Genomic DNA, 24,966 nt, shown 5'->3' on the forward strand with positions numbered 1-24,966 from the left:
TAAAGCAGAATGGTGATAATTGTGTGTATTAGATTTAAAAAAGTCTGGTTAAAATAAGAAAAATGGGAAGGAAATGGACCACTTTCTGACCAGTTAGAAGGCTCTTGCAATGGTCTAATATGACAGAACCTGACCCTAAGCTAGGCCAGTATGAATGGCGTTGGGAGTAAAAGAAAGGAGAAAGATACAGAAATATCATTTAGAGACTCAAACAAATTAGGTAATTTCACTCATATTTCCTTTTAATATTTTAGCTCTCAAGATCTCCATATTTCAAAATTAAAATTCCTTTAAGAATATAGTATTTTGAGAACTGACAGGACCACATCACATGGTGATGTTTAGAAAACCTTACTAATAAAAGCCTAGGTGGTCCTCGCATGTGATGTCATCACAAAATGGCGCACACACAGCAGAGGCGGGGCCTGGCGGCTGCTCTGCACAGTGAGGCCTGGGGGTCCCGCGGCTCCACGCAGTGCGAAGGAGGCTGGTCCCAGCGTCTCTGCCACCTCGTGTGGAAGAGGCAGGTCCTAGCAGAGAAGGCAGGTCGTGGCAGGGGAAGGCAGCTGTGGGCGATCGGGCTGGCAGGGGAGGGCAGTTGGGGGCGATAGGGCTGGCAAGGGAGGGCAGGTGTGGGAGAGAGAGCTAGCGGGGCGATGAGGCCAGCAGGGGAGCAGTTGTGGGGCAATCAGACAGGCAGGCAGTCGAGCAGTTAGGAGCCAGCGGTCCTGGATTGTGAGAGGGATGTCTGAGAGTTGGACATCCCCCGAGGGGCCCCAGATTGGAGAGGGTGCAGGCTGGGCTGAGAGACCACCCCCAACCCCGTGCACATATTTCGTGCACCGGGCCTCTAGTATTATATAAAATAAAGTGTTTAAAAATATGCTGTGCAAGTTGAAAATTGCTGAAGCCGGGTGTTAAGTTTCAGAGTAGTCTAGATTTTCCTTTACTTTCTCTTAGGTTTTATCTGTCTCAACAATTGGCATTGGTAAAATTTAATTTTGTTCTTTTGTGACCTGCAGCAACTTATCAAAGTGGATGCTGGGCTTTCACTCAAGGTGGCGGCGTAGGTAAACACTGCACTTACCTCCTCTCAAGACCACATCAAAATAACAACTATAGAACAATCATCATGTAGTCCTATAACTAAGGACATACAGGAAAAACCACCTAGAGACCGTCAGGAGGAGTGGAGAGGCAGAACAGTTTGGTCCCACAGCCACTGTATGTGTAGGAAAAAGTATATACAGTATGGGATTAGTACTATTCCCGGTTTTAGGCATTTAATAGGGGGTCTTGAAACTTATCCCCCCATGGGGAAAGGGGGGCTACTGTACTAACCCATTCCTTAAATTACTTTAAGACTATTTTTAGAGCAGTTTTAAGTTCACAGCAAAATTGAGCAGAAGGTAGAGACTTCCCATACACACTTTGCTCACACATGCATAGCTTCCTCCATTATCAATATTCTGCACCAAAGCGGTGTATTCGTTACCTCTGTTGAGTCTACACTGACATATCTTAATCATCCAAAGTCCACTGATTACGTCACAGTTCACTTCACTCTTGGTGTTCTATATTCTATGTGCCTGGACAAATGTTTAATGCATGCACCCACTGCTACAGTAGCATAAAAGTATATTTTCACTGCCCTAAAAACCCTTTTGTTCTGCCTATTCATCCCTCCACCCACACCCAACCCCTGATCTTTTCCTGGCTTCGAGTTTTGCTTTTTTCCAGAATGTCATATAGTTGGAATTATATAGTATGTAGCCTTTTCAGATTGGCCTCCTTTAATATTTTTTTCAAGGTATATTATTTGCAAAGTTTGTATTGTATTGGTTAATACAAAAAATCCAGAAAATATTTCAGACTTTTAGGTCAGCTCTACTCACCAAGGGTTCAGCCATTACAACTTCAATTTTCTTTTCAGCTTGAACAGCAAATTCTGCAAAGAGGCTCTTGATGACATATTCACCGGGCTTGACATCTGGGTCAATCGTAATGTTTGACATGATGATATTCTTTTTCCCCAATGTGGAATGAAAGTTGGAAGAAGTACAGTACTTATTCACTTTGCTGACTGGTGCTGAAGCTAAAATTAAGAGAAAAAAATAAGAACTCTACTTTAGTAATCAACTAATTAGGCCTACCATAACCACCCTCCTTAGCAAGCGTGCTACCCCTGACCTGCTTCCAGATCTCCCAATCTGTATTACCATACTCTATTTTTCTCTATTATACCGGCTGCCTTCTAACACTGCCCAACATAACTATAATTTAGCTACATGGTTGTTATGTGTTGTTTTTCTCTCTACCCTACTAATGTGAATTCCATAAGAGCAGGGATCCCCTTGTTTTTTATGTTCACTGATGAACCCCAAGAACAGTGCATGACATATACTAGGTATACAATAAATAGGCACTGAATAAATGAATTCTAAATAAAGTCACATGCAATTAAGGAAATAAAAGAGATGTGAGTAAATGAAACAGAGATGGGGTTAGGAGTTGAAATATGCTACTTTGCATGCTTAGCAAAGGCCTCATTTGAAGAGGCTGCATTTGAATTAAGATCTAAAGGATGAAAAAGAGGCAACAAGACAAAGTATCAGGGTCAGAAAGCACAAGGCTCATTGTGAATATTTGAGAAACAAAAAGAAGGCCCGTGTGGCCTGAACTCCAGGGATGAGGTCAGTGAGAGGCAATGGGAGACGAAGTCAGAATTATCCGTCAGGGATCAAAGTTTTAGACCTTGATAAGGAAATTAGATTTCATTCTAAATGCAATTGTAATTCTGTGTGAAATACTAACTTGCAGGGGGATAGAAGCTGGCCTCTCCTTAAAAGACCGCTCTAGGTCCTCTGGATTGGAAGAGGGCAAATATAGAATCAGGGAAGCCACTGCAGAAACCCAGGGGAGAGCACAGCGTGGGCTAAGAGGCGGGCAGTGGCACAGGAGAGGACGAGGATTTGAGATTTGCCATGTGTTAGTGGGTTTGATATCAAGGTGAGGGAAAGGAATGAAAGATGACTCCGTATTTCTATCTGAGTCGCTCAGAGGACAGTGGTGCCATTTACTCAGTGAGGGACGACACTGGGCCTGGCGAATAGTACGTTGCGCCAGATGTGGCACAAAAAGAATGCACACCACTGCATGTTGTTTATATTTACCTGTTCTGTTCTCTTGACTGCCTGGGCAGCCTGCCTTGGATTTCTATCTACAGTTTATCCTTCCCTCATTCTTCCAGCCTACTGCATAACACAGACCTCCACATTCCCTAACTACAGCTTATGTCAGTGATGGCGAACCTTTTGAGCTTAGCGTGTCAGCATTTTGAAAAACCCTAACTTAACTCTGGTGCCGTGTCACATATAGATATTTTTGATATTTGCAACCATAGTAAAACAAAGATTTATATTTTTGATATTTTATATATTTAAATGCCATTTAACAAAGAAAAATCAACCAAAACAATGAGTTCACGTGTCACCTCTGACACGTGTGTCATAGGTTCACCATCACTGACCTAATCACCCCCCAAAGGGCCCATCTCCTGGTCCCATTACACTGGGGGCTAGGCTTTCAGTATATGAATTTGACAAATATTTAGGCCATAGCATTTGCCAAAATCAAGGTGTGAGCAGAGCTGCATCCTTTCTGGAAGCCCTAGGCCAGCAGTTCTCAACCTGTGGGTCGTGACCCCTTTGGGGGTCGAACGACCCTTTCACAGGGTTCGCCTAAATACATCCTAAATATCAGATATTTACATTATGATTCATAACAGTAGCAAAATTACAGTTATGAAGTAACAACGAAAATAATTTTATGGTTGGGGGTCACCACAACATGAGGAACTGTATTAAAGGGTCGCGGCATTAAGAAGGTTGAGAACCGCTGCTCTAAATACATACATTCCAAACTTATAAGGAATTATTCTGTCAACTAAAACAACCTACTCCACCAAACACAGTACATATCAAGATACAAAAAGGTGACCTGTGACAACTTCAACAGAAAATTCCAGGAAGTAATACAAAGTCAGGTTACAGCAGACAGTTCAGAAAAAATAATTTATAAATTTTTAAAAATCTTTTTGAAAAACGGAAGTTCCAAATACTTGGCTTCCTTTCATGCCCTATTCATTATCTTTATTTACTACTATTTTCACAGAATAGAGTATTTTCCTCCAAGCTTAAGATTAAAAATTTAGGCACATATGATTTTTATTAAAATAATAATAATCTAAAGAATATTACAAACTGTTAATATTACACCTCAAATATTTTTGCATCACATCAAATTAAAGTATAATATATTGTATTCTAGAACTAAAATTATATAAGAACAATTCAAAAATTCACAGTCCTTTGAACACAGTGTACACTATTTTAAACAATGAACTATTTGTTTACTCTGTTTCATGATCCAACATTGTGTATTATAAAGGAGAAAATCTATTAACAAATGTTATTGTGGAAAAAAGAGATCTGAAATTAAAAAAATATTTTGAAACATTAAGAATACGCTGTATTTTATATCATTATTATGTTGGACAATCGTAAGAAATCATTAAAAAAGGCTACTCAGTTTCCAGAATTTTAACATATTTTAGAAATAAAAATGAAGATGAACCATATTCAAGGCTGACATATGTAAGCAGTTACAAAATATATTTTTTCCTTTAATGAAGATGTGTAAGTCTTTAATTAAGATTCATGATATCCTAACAGTTACAAAGGTTTCTTGGAATTTAACTTTACAATAAATGCAACTAACCAAGAAGTCACATGATAGACCTAAGTACTTAAATTTTAGACTCTGATGAAGTATAAACTTTTAAATTGATATTTAGCCTTTGAACAGTATCTTCAAAATGGGGGGAAAAAACCCAAAAAACTTTAGTTAAACTGATCTCTCAAATAACTCACCATTACTATCTTCTACAGAAAAAGCATAAACATAAACAAAGCATAAACAAATAACTAACATTATTGCATACTAGAGGCCCGGAGCACGGATCCATGCACTGGTTGGGGTCCCTCAGCCTGAACTGTGCCCTCTTGAAATCTGGGACCCCTCAAGGGATGTCAGCCTGCCAGTTTCTGCCCGCTGTGGGAGCACACTGACCATCAGGAGGCAGCTCCTGCATTGAGCGTCTGCCCCCGGTGGTCAGTGCGTGTCATAACGACCAGTTGTTCCAGCTGTTCTGTCGTAAAAGTCGCTTAGGCTTTTATATATATAGATTTTAAGAAATTTGCCAATAAAGCCAAAAGTTTAAGGAAAACCTGTATTTCGCTTCCAAATAAAGATTTACCTTCCAAATATCTGCATTAAAAAAACAAATTTCAAAGATTACTTTTAAGGGGTTAATCACTTTTGACTCCATCTACAAAGCTCTAATGAAATGAGAAAAAGACCCACATCTCCAAACTGAAAACTGGACAAAAGACATGAGTAAACAAGGTACAAAGCATAAAACAGACCAATACCACAAAAATAATATTTAACAGATATTTTTAAAACAAACAAAAATTAGATAGACCCCAATGGAGTCTGTGAAAGCAGCCTGCTGCCATCTCAACCCCAAGAACTGGTCTTAAACAATAAAAATTAGTACTTTATAGTCACCACCTTATATACATACATGCATATATTTATGTATAGATTTATATGCAAAAATATAACGAAGTACCATACAATTCTTATTAATTATTTTCTTATAATGGCTAACAAAAATGTTGATGATCACCTAAAAAAGAAGAGGCCTTGGAATAGGAATATAAAAATATCTTAATTTAAAAAGCAAAATTCTTAGTTTAAAAAGCAAGCCTATTACCAGCAAGTTATTTTGTGAATAATAACAAACTAATTTTAAAGTTTATATGAAGAGGCAAATGACCCAGAATAGCTAACACAATACTGAAGAAGAACAATAAAGTCGAAATACTTACACCAGCTGACTTCAAAACTTACTTTAAAGGGGCAATAATCAAGACAGAGTGGCATTGTTGAACTAATAGACAAACAGATCAGTGGGACAGAACAGAAAGTCCAGGAATAGACCCACACAAACATAGTCAACTGAACTTTGACAAAGAAGCAAAGGCAATCAATGAGAGAGACTTTCAACAGATGGCGCTGGCATAACTGGACACCCACATGCAAATTTAAAAAAACAAAATCTAAACACAAACCTGACACTTTTCACAAAAATGTACTCAAAACGGATCATAGATCTAAACGGGAAATGCGAAATGAATTCTACATGTAAAATGCAAACCCCTCTGAATTCCTAGAATATTAGGTAGGAGAAAAGTCTGGATTTTCTTAGGTTTAGTGATGACTTTTTAAATATAACACCAAATACATCACCCATGAGAGAAAAGTTGGTAAGTTAAGCTTTATTAAAATGAACTTCAGCTCTGCTAAAGATATTGTTAATAGAATGAAAAGACAAGGCACAGACTGGAAGAAAATATCTGCAAAACACATAATCAGCTTCCAAAATATATAAAGAATCCATAATACATAAAAAAAATCCTTAAAACTCAACAATAATAAGCAACCCAATTTAAAAGTGGGCAAATCATCAGAACAGACCCACCCCAGAGAAGACATATAGATAGCGGTAGAAACACAAAACTGTATACCCATTTTGGAAGAAAATTTGGAGGTTTCTTTAAAAATGAAACATATTCATTCCATACAACTCAGCAACTAACTGCACTCCTTGGGACTTACTCAAAGCAGTTTAAAGTATGTCCACACAAAAACCTGCATAAAGATGTTTATAGTAGCTTTATTTATAGTTGCCAAAACTCTGAAGCAACCAAGATGTGCTTTGGTAGGTAACTGGATGCACTGTGGTATATATCCGGACAATGGAATACTATTTAGCACTTAAAAGAAGAATTTTTAAGTCAAGAAAAAATTTGGAGGAAACTTAAATGCCTATTTCTAAGCAAAAGAAGCCAGTCTGAAAAGGCTATATACTGTACGATTATAACAATATGACATTCTGGAAAAGGCAAAACTATGGAGATAATAAAAAGATCAGTGGTGCCCTGGCCAGGTAACTCAGCTGGTTGGAGTATATTCCTGATATACCAAGGTTGCGGGTTCGATCCCTGGTTAGGGCACATACAAGAATCTGCCAATAAATGCATGAATAAGTGGAACAACAAACCAATATTTTTCTCTCTCCTTTCCCCTTTCTCTCTCCCTTCCTTCACTCTCAATCAATAAATTTTCTTTTTAAAAAGAGACCAATGGTTATCAGGGGTTCAGGGTTTTGGATAGGGGTGAAGGGGAAGGGAGAAAAAGATGAATAGGAGAGTACAAGGGACTTTTTTTAGGGCCTTGAAACTGCTCTGCGTGATATTATAATTGTGGATACATGTCACTATATATTTGTCAAAACCCCATAGAACAGGGGTGGGCAAACTTTTTGACTCGAGGGCCACAATGGGTTCTTAAACTGGACTGGAGGGCCGGAACAAAAGCATGGATGGAGTGTTTGTGTGAACTAATATAAATTCAAAGTAAACATCATTACATAAAAGGGTACAGTCTTTTTTTCCCAATAGTTTTATTCATTGCAAACAGGACGGATCCGGCCCGCGGGCCGTAGTTTGTCCACGGCTGCCATAGAATGTACAATACAAAGAGTGAATGTGATGTAAGCTATGGATGGGTGATTATGACATGTCAATGCGGGTTCATCAATTGTTTTAACCAATGTACCACACTAATGTAAAATGTTCATGGGAGAAACGGGAGAGGGGGGAATAAGAAGACAGTACATGGGAACTCTGCTTTCTGCTCAAATTTTCTGTGAACTTGAAACTCCTCTAAAAAAATATATATATATATAAAGTCTGTTAATTTTTAAAAACATAAAAAGAAAAGAAAGAAAAGCCTATTCTATCCCTGTCAGCCAGAACCAAAGGTGCCTGGGAAGAGTCAAAATAAACAACAGCTCCAGCGAAAGCCTAAAACAATAATATACTTGGATCAAACTCAGGAAAAGGAAACAGTTTATAAGTCAATTAAAAATAAAATGTCAAAACACGAATCAGATCATATGGTAGACAGATTAAAAGTAAAAACAAAGAAAGCAAAATCAGTATTAGGGAATAACAGCAAATGCCAACTTCTGAGGAGGCCAGATGGATGGGTGTGCCTTCCAACTACCCATCCAGAGAAACACTGTACATGTGAGAGCAAGTACAACTGAAGAGGGACAGAGGGAATATAACAATGTGCGTGTTGTGGGTGTTAAGGGTACAATATGAAAGCATCATTTGATGACTTCATCGCACAAACACAATTTGCTATAAAGCAAGGCCTACCTCAAAATGCCTTCATGAAGGAAGGAAATGCATACCAGACACTTTTCATTTCTGATGGAAATGAAACATTTATTTATTTAATACTTTAAGGTATTTTTCCCTAACAAACCTGTTCTTTTTTTTTTTTAATCCTCACCCAAGATCACATTAAATGATTTTGAGCGAGAGGGGGGAAAAGGGGAGGGAGAGTAGGGAGAGAGAGACAGAGATTAATTGGTTGCCTCCCACACACACCTAAACCAGCCCAAGGGATCAACAGAACCCAAAACCTTTCCCTGTATGGGATGACACTCCAACCAATTGAGCAGCACCAGCCAGGGACTAACAAACTATTCTTATTTCAAGTGATATGCTGGTAAAGGGCTCAAAAACAAACAAACAAAAACCAAGAGTCCTGATCTATTAGCATTTGCCAATTTCCCTTGTGCACTGACTTCCATCATGGCTGATTTCCAGCTATCAATGGCTTAACAACCAGCTGGTCAGATCCTTGGTAAGAATGAGATCTAGAATACCACATCAAGTTATCACCAATTTGTGACGAGAAAACTGACTCCTAATCAAAGTCACAGTCACATTAGGTCCTGAGTTTCTAAAACTTTCAGGTAGTGCCTTTATTTTCTCCAGAATTGTCAGATTCTGATAGACCTGTTCCCACCTCCCCTTTAAAAAAAAAATATTTTATTGATTTTTTTACAGAGAGGAAGGGAGAGGGATAGAGAGTTAGAAACATTGAGAGAGAAATATCGATCAGCTGCCTCCTGCACATTCCCTACTGGGTATGTGCCCACAACCAAGGTGCATGCCCTTGACCGGAATCAAACCTGGGACCCTTCAGTCCGCAGGCCGACGCTCTATCCACTGAGCCAAACCAATTAGGGCTGTATTTCCCCTTTACAAGTCTAGTTTATTAGCATAATATTTGCTTAGAATAACTATTTCCATATTCATTTACATAAAATGGGCTAAGAAGAAAAGGTTTTCCCACTCTGGTGAGGTAGATATTTACCCATATTTTCTTTTAACTCTTTTTTTAGTTTTATTTTTTCCATTTAAATCTGTCATTCAGATTTAAGCAATGTCTTTATTGCATATACAATAAAAACATTATGTTATCCCCGCCCCCAAATATTTAATCAAATTCTTCTGGCTTCCTTTACTGAAATTCTGTCACTAATTTTATATTCTCTATCATAAACTAAAGCCAGACTCAGATATGCTTTCTATTTTGCTCCTTAGTAATCTTTTTGTATCAGTACCATACTTTTAATTATTGTAGCTTTATAATAGGTTTTGTTATCTATTGGTACAAATACTATTTACTCATCACCTTCATAATTTCTCAGACACTATTTCACTTATACGTTCACGTTTATACGTATCTTCAGAAGTTAATTAGAAGAGAAATGTCTTAAGACTTCTTGTCTAGAACCTGACATACCCTCACTAATTTATCTTCTTTCATGTAATGTCCCCCCACCCCCAAATATGCATTTTCCTCTGTAGGATATCTATCTAATTCTTATTAATTCTATTTGTAAATGCCTTGCTTCTGTTCTATGTGAATGAAATCATTTTCCTCACTCCTCAGTCTAACTTTTCTGTTTCTGGTTACATTTCAATGGATAAAAAATTAAGACTTTCGTTGTTCTTTGGGCAGCTGTTCCTAAAATGTTTATTTATCCTAGTCTCAACTATTCCCACTGAAAACAGTTTCTAAACATAGAAGTCCTATGACATCTTGGGCACATTTCCAATTTTTTTACTTGAAGTCTACTACAGAAATATCACTTATTATAAAGCTCGAGAAAAATGACCTATCCTCTAAATAATCCATTATTCACTCAAGCTAGTCTCCCTGGGGGTCATTTTCTTGTCTCTTTTGAACCTTCAGAAGCTCAGCTAAGAAACTATTCAGAAAATCTAGAAATAATGTGCTATTTTCAAAAAGTGCACATTTTGCAAATAGCACATTAGGCGTCAGAAGACCAAGAGCCCTTGACTTGACTACTTAGAACATTATAACCTTCATCAAATTATTTAACCTCTCTAAGTTTTTGCTTTCCCTCTACAAAATGAATGAGAAGAATTATATCTCAACATGGTATGTGTCAGAAGCGTCACAAAAGTAGTTTTCATTTTTGTTCTCTTTTTCTCCCATAAAAATAATCACTGCCAGTAAAAAGCTATTCTCCTCTTGTAGTCAAGAGCCCGGGGATCAGCAAAGGATAGCCCTGATGTGAAAATCTGAACATCAAATCCTGTAGAACCTCCTCCAGCACACATACCTCGGTAGACTCAGGGCCCGGGGGAGGTAAACAACTGCACAGAGACCTGTAGCCATCTTCTTTGCTGTCTAAGAGGCTGAGCAGAAGCTGTAAGCAGGTCATCTGAGTCCCCTATGCCCCTGAGGCTGAGATGATGGGGGCAGACAAGGAGCAAAAGGACTTCTTCCTAATATCTTATCTGGGAGCTAAGAGGTCCACAGAGGCGAAGACTGCTTCCCCTGTCCTCACTCTCAGGATTACTCTTTAAATAGGGATGAGCCACGCTTAATTAGCAAAGAAATGTAACTGCCCACTAAGAGTATCCAGCAGCTAGTGACACATGGAATATTTACCAAACACCAGCAGCAAATTATCACAGGTTTCAAAACACGAAATCTCTTTCAATTAAAAACAGGAACTAAACAGATAGATTGATTCTTGCCTTATCATTCAACAACATCCAGGAAGTTATGGGATTTATGTAAGTAAATGCAATAATACCAAAAAATTAAATCATTGTTACAAACACTGAAAAATAAGACATGAAACTTTCTATACTCACTAGCAATAACTACCTAAAAATGAAAATGCAGAAAAATCTTCTATTCACAAATATAAAATAGGTGGGAATACGTTTAATAAGAAAAGCTTACATGAAAGAAACTACAAGATCACCTTAAAGGACATGAAAGAAGTTCTGAATAAACAGACATATTTATAGGTGGGAGCATTTATAATAAGTGTCAATTCTCACAAAATTAATATAATTACTACAGTTCCAATTAAAATCTCAATAGGTTGTGCTGTATAAAACTGTCCTAGAGTACACACAGAAAAACAAAACCCCCCAAAAAGCTAAAAAAAATTATTAAAAAAAATAGCCTGGCCAGTGTGGCTCAGTGGTAGAGCACCGACCCACGAAAAAGAGAACATGGTTCGATTCCCAGTCAGGGCACATGCCCAGGTTGTGGGCTCAATCCTGGTGAGTGGCGTACAGGAGGCAGCCAGTCGATTCTCTCTCATCACGGATGTTTCTATCTTCCTCTCCCTTCCTTTCTCTGAAATCAATAAAAACATATTTTTTTAAAAGTACAAAAAATATTTGCTAAGTCAGAAGATAATGTAACTGATCAGAACACATTATAAATACAATCAAAACATTATACCAAAATATAATATAAAATTGACTGTATCAGAATATAATGTAACAGTAATCAACTCAGTAAACAAAGTGTCGATAAATCAGATTAATGTAGAAGATGAGAGACTTCTCAGAAATCCCAGATGCAAAGTAAAACGACAGTGAGGTACCACTTCACACCTGTCAGAATGGCCACCATCAATAAATCAACAAACGACAAGTGCCGGCGAGGATGCAGAGAAAAGGGAGCCCTGATACACTGCTGGTGGGAATGCAGACTGGGTGAACTTAATGAACAAAATAAACTGATGAACAAAATAGGTCCAGAGACATGAAAGCATAAAACAGACTGACAAATCTCGGAGGGAAGGGGAGAGGATGGGTCACAGGAAGAGATTAACCAAAGAACTTGTATGCATAAGTGCATAAGCCATGGACATGGGCAATAGTGCAAAAGGCCTAAAAGGGGAGGGTGGGGTAGAGGAGGTCAAAGTGGGGGAAGAGGGGCATATGCAATACTTTGAACAATAAAGATAAATTTTAAAATAAGTATAAATTAAATTAACAACAAAAAAAGAATTCAACATGGGCAAAATGAGAGGGATAGGGAATATCTGTATGGTTATAATTTTGGAACAACTGGCTATTCATCTGAAAAAAAATACTATATTCAAAACCAAAATCCAGAAGGATGTGAAATTGAAAGTTAATTTTTAAAAGTCTAAAAAAATATTAGGCATCAACGTGTTCAATCCAGGGGAGAAAAGACCTTTAGCCAAGATAGAAAACCCAAAATTATAAAAGAGATGAAATCATTCAACCAAGTAAAAATTTTAAAATTTTATAAGGCAGATGATACCATAAACAAGAAAGTACAAAGTTGGACAAAAATAAAATACAGATGACAGAAAAATGTAAAACATTCAAAGTGCTCTTATACATCAACAAGAAAAATACAATACAATAGAGAAAATTTGGCAAAATATATACTCAGGTGTGGGGAAGCATGGGATTTGGTTGGAAGGTCTGTAAGGAGAAATCTCTGAAAGGTCGGGGGCCTCTGGGGGACCTTGCCGAAGGTGGCAGCCCCTGCCTTGACTTTTCCAAACTAGTCCGAACTCCGGGGTGTTTTGCTAAAATCTCTGTTTAGTCTTTTAGACCCGACCTTGCAGAAGCATGTGCTTTCTCAAGGATACTACCCTGCTGATAGTATCTAGAGGTTAATTTTAGTTCAAGCTGTGGTGACAATAAAAGCCTAAGGAGGCAGGCGAACAGGGCTATTTGCTCCTAAAGCAAAACAGCCCCTTAGCCTCTTTTTCACAGAAATGTGTGTCAGCAATCATTCACCCGTCACTCAGGGTCTGCCAGTCAGTCCCGGCACTTAGACAATTCACATAAGAATAAACCTAAAAATACAATATATGAGAAAATATTCATCTAAAATTTGTAGTGCCCAGATAATGCAAATGAAAACAGCAATGAGCTTTAATATTATGCATATCTGACTGGCAAATATTAGAAAGAATCATAAGATCTATTGTTGGCAAGGTACAGGGAAACTTGACACTAAACACGTTGCTGATGGAAATGTTACGTCCACCTCAGTACAATCCTGTAGGCCAGACACAAGGATGGGTATTCTGGCCCCTAGAGCAGAGCAGAGCAGACATCAATTTCTTTGAACTTCAGGCTCTCCATGCAACTGATATTAATTTAGCAGTATCTGACCTGCCCACAAGGAGCGCAAAGGATGGTATGCCAGCTCTAGCATTAATATCCGCTTGGCATATTTCTCACTGTAAATTAGGAAATTGGCAAACATAAAAATTTGTCTCTGTCAGACTGTTTGTTACAATCCTACCCTCTGGAGAAGATTTCATACCCACGCTCAGTCTTAAGGCAAAGGCAGGTTTCCTAACCCAGTCCTGGTCCTTGCCGGCTTCTCTGGCACTTCCTTAAATCAGCATCAGAATCTTTGGCGTGAGGCCCAGGCGTCTGTATGTTCTGGAAAACGCTCCAAAGTGACTCTAATGTGCAGAAAGGGCTGAGAACCACTGCCTTACACTCATCCTTCTAAAGTGGAACAGCTGGTTCTAGGCAATGATGTTATTTAAAACTTATTCTGATCATGAAAAAGCTTCAAAAACACCATAAATAAAGAAACCTATGTATATAATACCATAAATTGCACTCCTCAAGCAACTCAGAGTGTTCAATAAAGGCATGTCAAGGGCAAAGCTCTAGGAAGCAACACGAAGGATCAAGAAAACATTTCAAAACATTATTTTTTTAAAGCCATACATGGTTCTCCCAGTTTATACTACAAAGTTTTCTCTCAGGGCTTCAGCCACTTCAACCTACTCACTGTCCGTGCCCCAGACCCAATACCTTGGTGCTCTGTCAATCCCCTGCCTTTCATTAATTATCTGTGATTTCAAAGGATGAGGTTTCAACGGTGTTACCTTTAAAACCATCATTGATTCCTGCCCGTGCCTTACATTTTGAATCTAGTCTAGTCACCAGATTCCATCACTACCGCACGAGCCCTCCCTTCTTTTTTTCTGCATAGCTGAACTTTAAGTTCAGGTCCTAATAACAGTCCAGTAGACGCCTGAAAAATCTGCCTCTTGGCAGCTGAAGAGACTGTTTTCTATTTGAACCACAGTCGGCCTTACACATCAAACCATGGCAATACCATGCCCCGTGGTGCTCTGAATAAAATGCACTACAGGCCAACACCTGCAGGGGTGATGCTAGGGGTGCCGACCCCCCAGGCAGGAGAAAATCCAAGTGTAACTGAAGCCCACCCTGTGCACATGGGGACGAAAATACATACTAACCTTACTTCAAAAATATTACTAAGGCTGGTTTACTGGCATAACATTTTCTTCCCTTCCCTAGTCTCCCTATAGTAAGAATCACTCATTCATATGTTGCTCCAAAATTTTATGTGACGCTTCATTTCTTCTTTTTCAAGACTTTTATTTTTAGAGCAGTTTTAGGTTCACAGCAAAAAGGAGAGGACAGAAGAGCTATCCCATATATCTCTTGCCCCTACACAGGCATAGCCTCCTCCCAGTACATCTGTTATAATTGGTAAACCACATTGACACATCATTATCACCCAAAGTTCGGAGTTCACATTAGGGTTCACTCTTTGTTTTCTACATTTTGTGGATTTGAACAAACGTATCCACTGTTCTAGTACCACCCAGAGTAGTTTCACTGCCCTAAAAATCTCTGTGCTCCACCTATTCACCCCACTCCCCTATCCCTGACAACCACTCATCTTTTTTCCATCTCTCCATAGTTTTGCCTTTTCTAGAATATCATAAAGTAGGAATCATGTAGTATGTAGCCTTTTCAGGCTGGCTTCCTTCACTCAGTAATAGGCATTTAAGTTTCCTATAAGTCTTTTCACAGCTTAATAGCTCATCACTTCATTTGAGCACTGAATGATATTCCATTGATTGGATGTACCACAGTTTACCCATTTACCTACTGAAGAGCATCTTGGTTACTTCCAAGTTTTGGTAATTATGAATAAAGCAGCTATAAATATCAATAAAGCTTATTTTAAATTAAAATAAAAGGACTTAATGTATCTAACGTAAATCTGTATTTATTATGTTACACTGCTAATATATTCGTGTTAATAAATATTAATTCATACTTCAATTTTTTACAAATGGCTTTGCTAACTACTTTCTGTATCACATGGATCAATAAATATTGCTGAAAATACAGCTTCTAAAACATATGTTTTTCTACTATGATCTATCATACATTTACGATTCATTATCTTCAGTACAAACATATCTGACTATTTGGAACTTGGCTTCTACCACCTTCCCCATTCAAATGAACTTCTCTTTAATTCTGTTTTTATAAAAGCCCTTAAAACTTTACTTACTTAGCAAATTTTTTAAAATTGGGAAATAGCATGCTTCATGAAAACCACTCAACAAAAGTGAAATTGTCAGAAATTCCACAGAAGAGGCAGTGTTTTAGGATGTTGTACATTAACAGATTAGAAGGAAGAATAATCAAGAAGACACACCCATTCCATCCTGCAAAAGGCTAGCAAACTATGTCTTATCAACATGATCATGAAACTGTAAACATGGCTACTTTCAGGAAAGAAGTCTAAGAGTTTGACCTGAACCCAATGCTTTGAGGCCTAAACACTATAATAGGCCAGATACCTGCTAGGTGTCATCTATATAATAAAAGCCCACTAATGGAATCATTATATTACTAATAGCAAACGCTTTACAAACATCGTCAAGGCAGAATGACCAGAACAACTAGTCGCTATGATGCACACTGACCACCAGGGGGGAGACGCTCAATGCAGGAGCTGCCCCCTGGTGGTCAGTGCGCTCTCACAGGTGGAGTGCCACTCAGCCAGAAGCTGGGCTCATGGCTGGCGAGCGCAGCAGCGGAGGCGGGAGCCTCTCCTGCAGGAACCTTTCCTGCCTCCGCAGCAGCACTAAGGAGCAGCGAGAGGGTGCAGGCCAGGTTGAGGGATACCCCTCCCCCCCAGTGCAGGAATTTCATGCAACGGGCCTCTAGTATTTAAAATATTTATCAATCAGTACAGAAGGACTAGTCAGAACAGCTTCTGGTTCTAAATACCAGGATAGCCAAAGAATGCATAATGGCTGAATATCAGTAATGTTGGCGGTAATGAGAAACCTACTAATGGTGGCAGAGTATGGTCTCTAAAGAATATGACAACAGGTTAAAAAGCACCAGAAGGTCCAAGAAAGAGCAACAGATACGCTAGCAAACAGATGTATAATGCAAAGTCTAAGAACAGGAAATATGTATCCATGTTTAATCCCTAGGTGGGTTTGATCATTAAAAAGTTATGTCAGTAGAACTTAATTCTCAAATTTTATTTTTGGATGAAAACTTCCTTCTCACGAATGGCAAAGCAGGGTCCCATATTTGAAAAAAAATGGAGCACCTAAAAGTTTAGCAAGGCAAGGCTCAGGAAGGAAGAAATACCAATTATCAGAGGTGAAGGCTTTGACACAAGAATGGGTGGCAGCCCAGCCAGTGTGGCTCAGTGGTTGAGCACCAACCTATGAACTAGGAGGTCATGGTTCAATTCCCAGTCAGGGCACATGCCTGTATTTTGAGCTCAATCCAAAGTCATTTTATAAAAATCTCCTTCACCTCCTATATCTAACCCCAAACCTATTATTCTTACTTCTTATCCATTAATCTATTTTTCTGCCTCTATGGATTTGCCTATTCTGGACATTTCATATCCATGGCATCACACTATAGGTGTTCTTTTGTGTCTGTCTTAAATATTTCCCACATCCATAATTAAATGAGTTAATATTTGTAAAGCACTTAAAAGAGTACGTACCCATCTGGTAGGCATTATATACATGTTTGCTAAGTAAAGAAATAACATTTCTTTATTTGTTCAACCTTCATCTCACATCTGGTCTACTTAAAAAGCATCTTAACTCATCTCCTTGCACACACTGTACCTCCCCCGCCCCTTCCCATGAAAAATGTAAGTCTGATGAAATCACCCCAACCCCTGCCATAAAGTACATCAATGGTTCTCCATTTGTTTTAGGTTTAAAAGCAAAATCTATAAAAAGGTCTTCAAGATTCCATGTGGTCTGGCACCTGACTACCTTTGTAGCTCATTCCCATACCTGCTCCAGCCAAACCAGCCCCATTTCCTCCAGCCTCTAGCACATGCTATCCCTTCTGCCTGCCCACCGACCCTTCCCCCAAACTGTTAACTATTTCTTCCTTCACATTTTGCTAAGGATCACTAAATCAGGGGGACCTTCAAATTGAAATATGAAGGACTAATGGAAGTTCTACAGATAAAGAATGTGGGTGTGTGGTTGCTCTTCTTTTGTGGGGGGGGGGTGTTCTTTGTGTATTTTTTAACTTATCTGAGCACCAATTTACTCTTCTCTAAGAACAGCAATTCTGAATGAATGGATTAACAAAATCTGGTATATCCATACAATGGAATATCATTCAACCTTAAAAAGTAATGAAGTACAAGTATATGCTACAAAGGGACAAACCTTGGAAATATGCTGACAGAAGAAAGACACAAAAGAACACCTGTAGTGTGACCCATTTATATGAAATCTCCAGAATAGGCAAATCCACAGAGACAGAGAAATAGATTAATGGGTATCGGGTCTCTTCTGGGGGTGATGAACATGTTTTACAACTATAAAGTGGCAATGATTATACAACTCTGCAAATACATTAAAAACTACTGAAATATACACTTAATAAAAGGATATACTTTATGGCACCAATAATACTTTCCTCAGATTTTCATAATGATTACATGAGATTTAATAGATGTATGTATGTATCTGATTGTACACACGTGTATGTATATACACATATAATTTATACCACAATACCAGATCCATAAGTACTTCAATATTATTAATTAATATCAATCAAATAACAAAGATTTATTATTAATCAATAACAAATTTTAACTGAAATTTACATAAATGCATCATTGCACTTTTGGAGGCTGGCTTACTATTCTTTGCAATCCAGGAAAAACATCTCTGAGGATTAAAAATTATATTCATAAACTTTTCTCAGTGTTTAAAAATTCAAGTAATGTATGCAAATTTAGTTTCTTAACATGCCATATCTTATTCACATTTTAATTTATAAAATTGTGGTTAGGTCAATTTATCTCTTCCATGTCTGTGATAAATATTAAATTCTTTGAAACATTCACTGTCATAAAATTATGGATGCAAATTCTATATTTTAATATGTTTACAAGAGGTGTAATATTGACAATGGATGTATCTGTGACCTTAACACTGCAGATACATAACTGAATAGTTCTCAGTATAAATCCTACCTCGTCTTATTAATTTTAGGGAACTAAGCCAATCGTTTAGATGACAGCATCCTCACTATATAGCTGGTTTAACCCAACATTCCGGATTCCCTTTTTACAAGAAGTAATGCCTAAAGCTGCTGGCACAAAGACAGAATCCCGAATTTAGGCCATAGTGAATGTCACCTCATTGTTGTTACTGAGAGAAATAGGCCCAACTATAATCAAACTTCAGCAGCACTGCAACAACGTTCTGCCAACTAAGCAGGGCTGGAACCAGAGGGCCTCGCAGCAATTAATGTAAAACGTGGCAGTTAACATAAGTACAAATCCTGGCAAATGCATCTTATAAATACGAAACATTATATTTAATGATAAAGAATTATAATATATATTGCTATTAACTTATGTTCAATGACAAAAATCAGATTTTTTTTCTTGTTTTCTTTGGGAGGATGGGGGCAACATTTGAAATATACAATTTGTATAATGAAAGAATTGTTTTCATTTTTTTTAATTTACAGAAGCTATTAATAAATCAGGTTTTTCTCTGTTCTTCCTAAGAACTCCACCAATTAGAATTTAGTGAAATCACTAAGGTATCATTTCGTGCACTCCTGCTTCAGGAATAGTTCCTGGGAGACATCAGTAGTATAATACTAATCACATAGTGTAAGCGGAGTCCCATGTTTTCCCTCCTACTTTCTTTCCTACTAATCCATTCCAACAAAGTGACTGTGGCTCCTAAGCTTGACCTTAGTTGCAAGCACATTTAGCAGAACTTAACTAAGCATGGGATACACAAAGAACACAGTCAATTCTTGCCCACCAGGAAAAAGGCATGAACAGGGCGATAAGTGTAAAGATGCAATGATGTTTAAAGTAAAGAACACAACAGATGAAGCATTAAGTATCTGGCTGACTCAAGAAAAGTAAGTCCTTTGGTTGATCTCTTACCCCCACCCCCCTTCCCACTGAAGTTTGACAGTCTGTTCATGCTTCTCTGTCTCTGTACCTATTTTTATTCACCAGTTTATGTTGTTCATTATATTCCACAAATGAGTGAGATCATGTGATAGCAGATAAGCATAACCAATGGACACAGACACAAGGGGGCTGAGGACATGTGCTGGGTGGTGAGGGTGGCTGGGGGGAGGTCAGCGGGAGGGAAAAGGAAACATACGTAATACTTTAAACAATAAAGAAAAGTGAGAAAGGATTCACTGTGAAGCAGACAGAGGGGTGGGGTGCATTCTAGGCAAAAGGTAGCAGCAGATACAGACACAGCATGCTCGAGAAACTAGGTATGTATGGCCAGAGAGGACTAGGTATGTACGGCAAGAGGGGAGGTTAACAAAATGAGCAAGGCCTGATGGGCGGTGAAAGGCTTCATCCCACAGGGGGAAACTACGAAGTAAGGAGGGAGAGACGGTGAGAGAACGCATGTGGAGGGAACTCTTGGCAGCAAGGTGGAAGATGCAAACAGAACGAAAGGAAGCCATGGCAATGATCCAGGTGATAACTGAACTAAGGCAAGTGGCTGTGGGCAACAGAAGGCAGGCACTGAGGTTAAGAACATTTTAGAAAGAACAACGGCAAGTCATGGTAAATCACTGAAAGAGGAAGGGGGTAGGGGTGAGAAAGGGTTGTTTGACTCACCCCCCATTTCTGTCCCAGGGAGACTGTGCATGGCACTGCAGCCTACCACCGTGGGGAACATCCTATCATTCAACACCAAACTCAAATTCCTTTCCCTCTAAGTCTCCTCTGCCCTCTGTGGTTCAATATGATCCCTTCCATCTCCGTACGTCGCCCCCCTTCCATCCCCCTCCCCGTCCTTTTCCTGTGTAACAGTCATTTGGCAAGTCATAACGCATATGCAATCTCTTGCATTTAACTTCCTTACCGCTAACTTTTCATGTATACTTAACCTCTGACTAAACTAGAAGCTCTTTAAGAGCAAAGATCACATCTTTTTCTTAATGAGTATATGCTCAATAAACGTTGGCTGATTCAAATGTTGGCATTATGAAAACATCCCTAGGAAGAGACAGATAACTACTATCCTTCTCTAGGATATTTAACATATTTTAATCCTTTCTCTTTTTAAAATAAAGTAGGGCTAAGTGAAGACCAAAAAAAGGCATCTACAGCTGCTGGAGAAATAAAAACATTCTTCCATGTTCCATGGCTAAGGCAGCAGACATGCTTAGGGTTTTCATGAACAATGAGACTTGTAACTTATTTTCTATATCAACCTATTGCTTTACAACTGGAAAAAAAAAAGCCTTCAAAGAGATTTGAACTATGAATGCCCAAGGGCAATGGGATGCCCACTAACGGAATCATTATATTAGTAATAGCAAAGGCTTTACAAACATCTATTTTGTTTGTTTACTCCTGGATTTAAGGAACAAGATTACATGAGATTTGGCTGTAATGGTTTCAGGGTTCAGGCAATGACATATAGAAATGTTTAAATGGTCACAAAACAAAATAACCACAATAATGGTTAATGACATAATCTAACATACCTGTTCCTCTATAAGAACCCATTGACTATAGCTTCATTCTCACCATAAAACTATTACTATTGTTTAAAAAAATATATGATAAGGATGAGGAAAAGAGAGAAGCAATGGTAAAGGGAAAAAAAAGAGATTAGGAACCATGCTTGAGTTTATTTGATTAAAAATGTATTCTACATTCTAATGTAGTAAAAGTAATTAAAATTAGTAATTATAATTCTCCCAGTATTTTAACAATGTATATTCACTTAGAAACTTCCCTAGAACTAATATAATTTTCTGCCATCTGGCACAACAATATCTCCATATGGAAGAATTACTTACAGATCAAAAATAAAATACAGAGATTGTAAATACAGTATATTTGGCATAATACAAATCTCCTCTAATTATATTCTACAATATCTTAAGAGGTAGTTTTTCCCCCCTCCATATATTATTTGCTTGCAAAACAAAACTACACTTAAATAAATATTTTGGTAAAGAGTTAACTGAAAAAAATTAAATTTAGTCTCTCATATTTTATTCATTCGTTTGCTCAGGCCCAGGCAGCACAGTTGGGAGCAAGAACAACCAGGTACTAATTCCAGTTCTTTGCCATCATATGACCTTGGAAAAGTCACATTTCAATTTTTGGGGGGCAAAACAGACATTATAACAGACTCTTTGCTTACCTCATTAGTTTGGTATCATATTATTAAGAAAATTCTGGCAAAAAAAAAGTGACTATGGTAATAAATAATTTCTAGAAGTGCTTTGAGATCTTCAGAGAAAAGTACCCCTGGAAAATGCTGGAGATAGTGAACAAAATCCATACGTCTGCCAGATCCACATATTAGGAAGAGATTTATGCAAAAATAACAACTCAGTGACATTAGTTTTATTGACTTACTTGAACTTTGAAATGTAAGTATATCATCCTGAATGTTCTTTCTCAGAAGATTTACCACATGTGAAAATTACTCATTGCCACTTCAATTATAGGAACATGGCAAAGTTATGATCATTATGCTAAATTGCCTGATGCCTTAAGACAGCTGATGCTGTCTCCACAAACATTCTGTGCTAACAGAACTGTGGAAGAGTACCGGCATCCGGCAACCCTGCGGAGATCAGCATCTAGCTGTCACCCTTTCCCCCCATCTTTTGACCACTGAGAGAAAGTTTGCCAGAACGATACCATATTCACAAAAAAGCCGAGGCCGGTCAAAGAATATTTAACTACGAATATTACAACTGCCCCAAATTTTCATTCAAAAAAACATTCCTCGGTATGGACTGGTTTCAAGAATGAGCATGCAAGGAATGGCAGTGGTCATACTCAGCGTTTCCCCCATGTAAGCAATTGTACTTACAGCTGCTGCTCCAGGACTTTAACAAGGACTTTATGCTTATTTCAAAAAACACAGAATCCTGTAGACTCAACATCGTCTCCACGGGCTGCAGCGCAGCAGCAGCAGCAGCAGCAGCCTCGGATTTGTTGATCTGTCCTCGGAGCCGGAGCCGGATCCGGAGCCGAGCTGCTGTCCCTCTTCAGCTCGCAGGCAGCCAGCTCTGACCCACAGTGCCTTGCCTTCATTACCATGCAGTCTCGCAGTGACGCACAGCTATAGTGGAACGCCGCTGAATGCAGATGAGCCATCGCGTTGAATGAACGCTCACAAGTTTATTTTAAGAGCCCTGAAGGACACCCTCACCTCTTTGGATGCAGACGTACACGTGGCCGCAATGATCCCTGTTTATGTTCCTGTTACCAGTTTTGATGAGCTGTGTCCCCCCAGCTGCTTTCAGGGGAGTCACTAGTGTGAGTAAACAGACAAGGGTAGAGAGCTCTGCCCTTGGATGCCAAGTTTCTCACCAGCTAAGGGCTTTAGAAATAAAAAGTGAATTTGAGTCTGACATATCTTTAAATCTCTCCCTGTAATAGCTGACCAGAACAAAAACCACAGTGGTATGTACCCCACTCCACTACCAGCGTTCTCTGAGAGGTCTCAGTAGTAAGTTCCCTCCACCCCTCTACACACGCAGGCAGTAAGCAGGGACTCTCTCCGCACGCTTGTGATGATGCAGGGTCCACCGCCTCACTTAACCCACCAGAGAGAACGCTGGCTGCTGGGCTGAAAAGATGATGTAATGGACACGGTGGCGGAGCCTCCATCAGCTCCAAAACTGCTCTCAGCTCAGGACAAAGTTTCCTCTGCTGCATGCAACTGATTCAACAGAGAGAACTCTCTGATAATAATGGGGTTATTTTAAAACAGGGTCTTCTATTACTAAAATAGCATCAAATTCCCCTGAACATCTTAGAATACCAATGAACAGCAAGAAATCCTCCAGTCAAATAAAATGCACATCTTTAAAACTCTATAGAAACTTTCAAAACTGAAAACTGGCCCTGGTAAAAGCTTAACTACTCTTCAAAATAGTAGAAAAATTTCCAAATCAAACCCGACAAAACTATTTTATATTGACAGCAGAAGGAAAATGCCTTGACCTCATAATCATTTTACTATGACTTTGAAGGTCATAAGACATGTGTTTTTCCATATGTGGCATTATTTTTGTATTGACTCATCTATACAATTGTATTCTTTACATACTATACAAAAATAAGTAAATTCAGTGATCAAAGTTAGAACTGAATAAATTTAGGCACTGTATTAAAAGCTAAAAGAACATTCTTCCATGTACAAGAATCAAACACTAAGGGAAAAGGGAAATCATATTCATTAAGACATATTCAGTGATAATAGTATTATTGGGAGTGTCATTAAAAGCTTGCATTTCTTTACACAGTCCAAAAAGTCTGGAATAAGTCTAGGCCATTCCTATTCCTGAACAGACCCAAAACCTAAATTCAAACCAGGGCTGCAAAAGCTAACCACAGAGGATTCCTGTAACACACCACCATTGATTGAACACGATTGGAGACAGCTCAGGATCAGTTAAGGGCGAGGTTTCCCTGGTCTAGTGGAACACAAATGCCTCAAGGTGTTAACATGAATAAAGGGCATTCCACGGTCCAAAACCACCGCCTACTACATCTCATTCAACAACGATGTATGTCGACAAACCAAAGGCTCTAGTTGTACACAAAACAATATGATTTTTCTTCTCTTTTTGTTAATCCTCATCCAATGATATTTTTCCATTGATTTTTAGAGAGAGTGAAAGGGAGGGGGAGAGACAGAGAAACATCAGTTGTCTCCTGCACAGGGGCCATGGATCAAGCCTGCAACCAAGGTGTGTGCCCTCGACCAGAATCGATCCTGCGAACATTTAGTCTGCGGGTCGGGGCTTTATCCACTGAGAAAAACCGGCCAGGGCTATAATTTTCCTTTTTTAACTGAAGTATTCTCCAAAGTGATTTGAAAATACAATCTTGTCATCGAACAGCTGTTAGCAGGTTAGGAGAATAAGCTGATCTAGACCTATATAAACTACACCATTAAATGCTAATACTCAGCACGGAACCATATCAGCAAGTGAGGAGGCATACACTACATATTTTGCCATATTTTTTCCCTACCCCTATGGAGCTAAGCCTACCAGCCTCCAACAAATTTTAAAAGCTACTTAATACCACTTGGCTATAATGTCACACCAAAGAAACTAACGTCCATTCCTAGTAAACCTTTATATAAACTCTAACAAGCAAAACTGTTTGACGGAATATCAGAGTATGATCACTTTGGGGTGGGGTGGTAAATAGTAAGTAATGTTTCTCACAACCTTAAAAAAAGGATTTTCTTCTGCTTGAGTTTTGTTTACGTGGATGGAAAAGAATTAATGTAATGTTTTTGCTTTA

The 24,966-nt window shown here is 38.5% G+C and overlaps 1 protein-coding gene across 7 annotated transcripts in view; it reads right to left on the reverse strand.

Moving 5' to 3' along the window:
- FRYL (FRY like transcription coactivator) overlaps positions 1 to 24,966 on the reverse strand; it is a 174,177-nt gene that overhangs the window by 130,147 nt on the left and 19,064 nt on the right. For all 7 annotated transcript variants that reach the window (XM_015560996.1, XM_015560992.1, XM_015560990.1 and 4 more), the window contains exon 2: positions 1,896 to 2,095. In XM_015560996.1, the coding sequence (XP_015416482.1) occupies positions 1,896 to 2,095 (200 nt within the window). The remainder of the gene's footprint in view (positions 1 to 1,895; positions 2,096 to 24,966) is intronic.

Source organism: Myotis davidii, unplaced genomic scaffold (assembly GCF_000327345.1).
Source record: "Myotis davidii unplaced genomic scaffold, ASM32734v1 scaffold455, whole genome shotgun sequence".
Lineage (NCBI taxonomy): Eukaryota > Metazoa > Chordata > Mammalia > Chiroptera > Vespertilionidae > Myotis > Myotis davidii.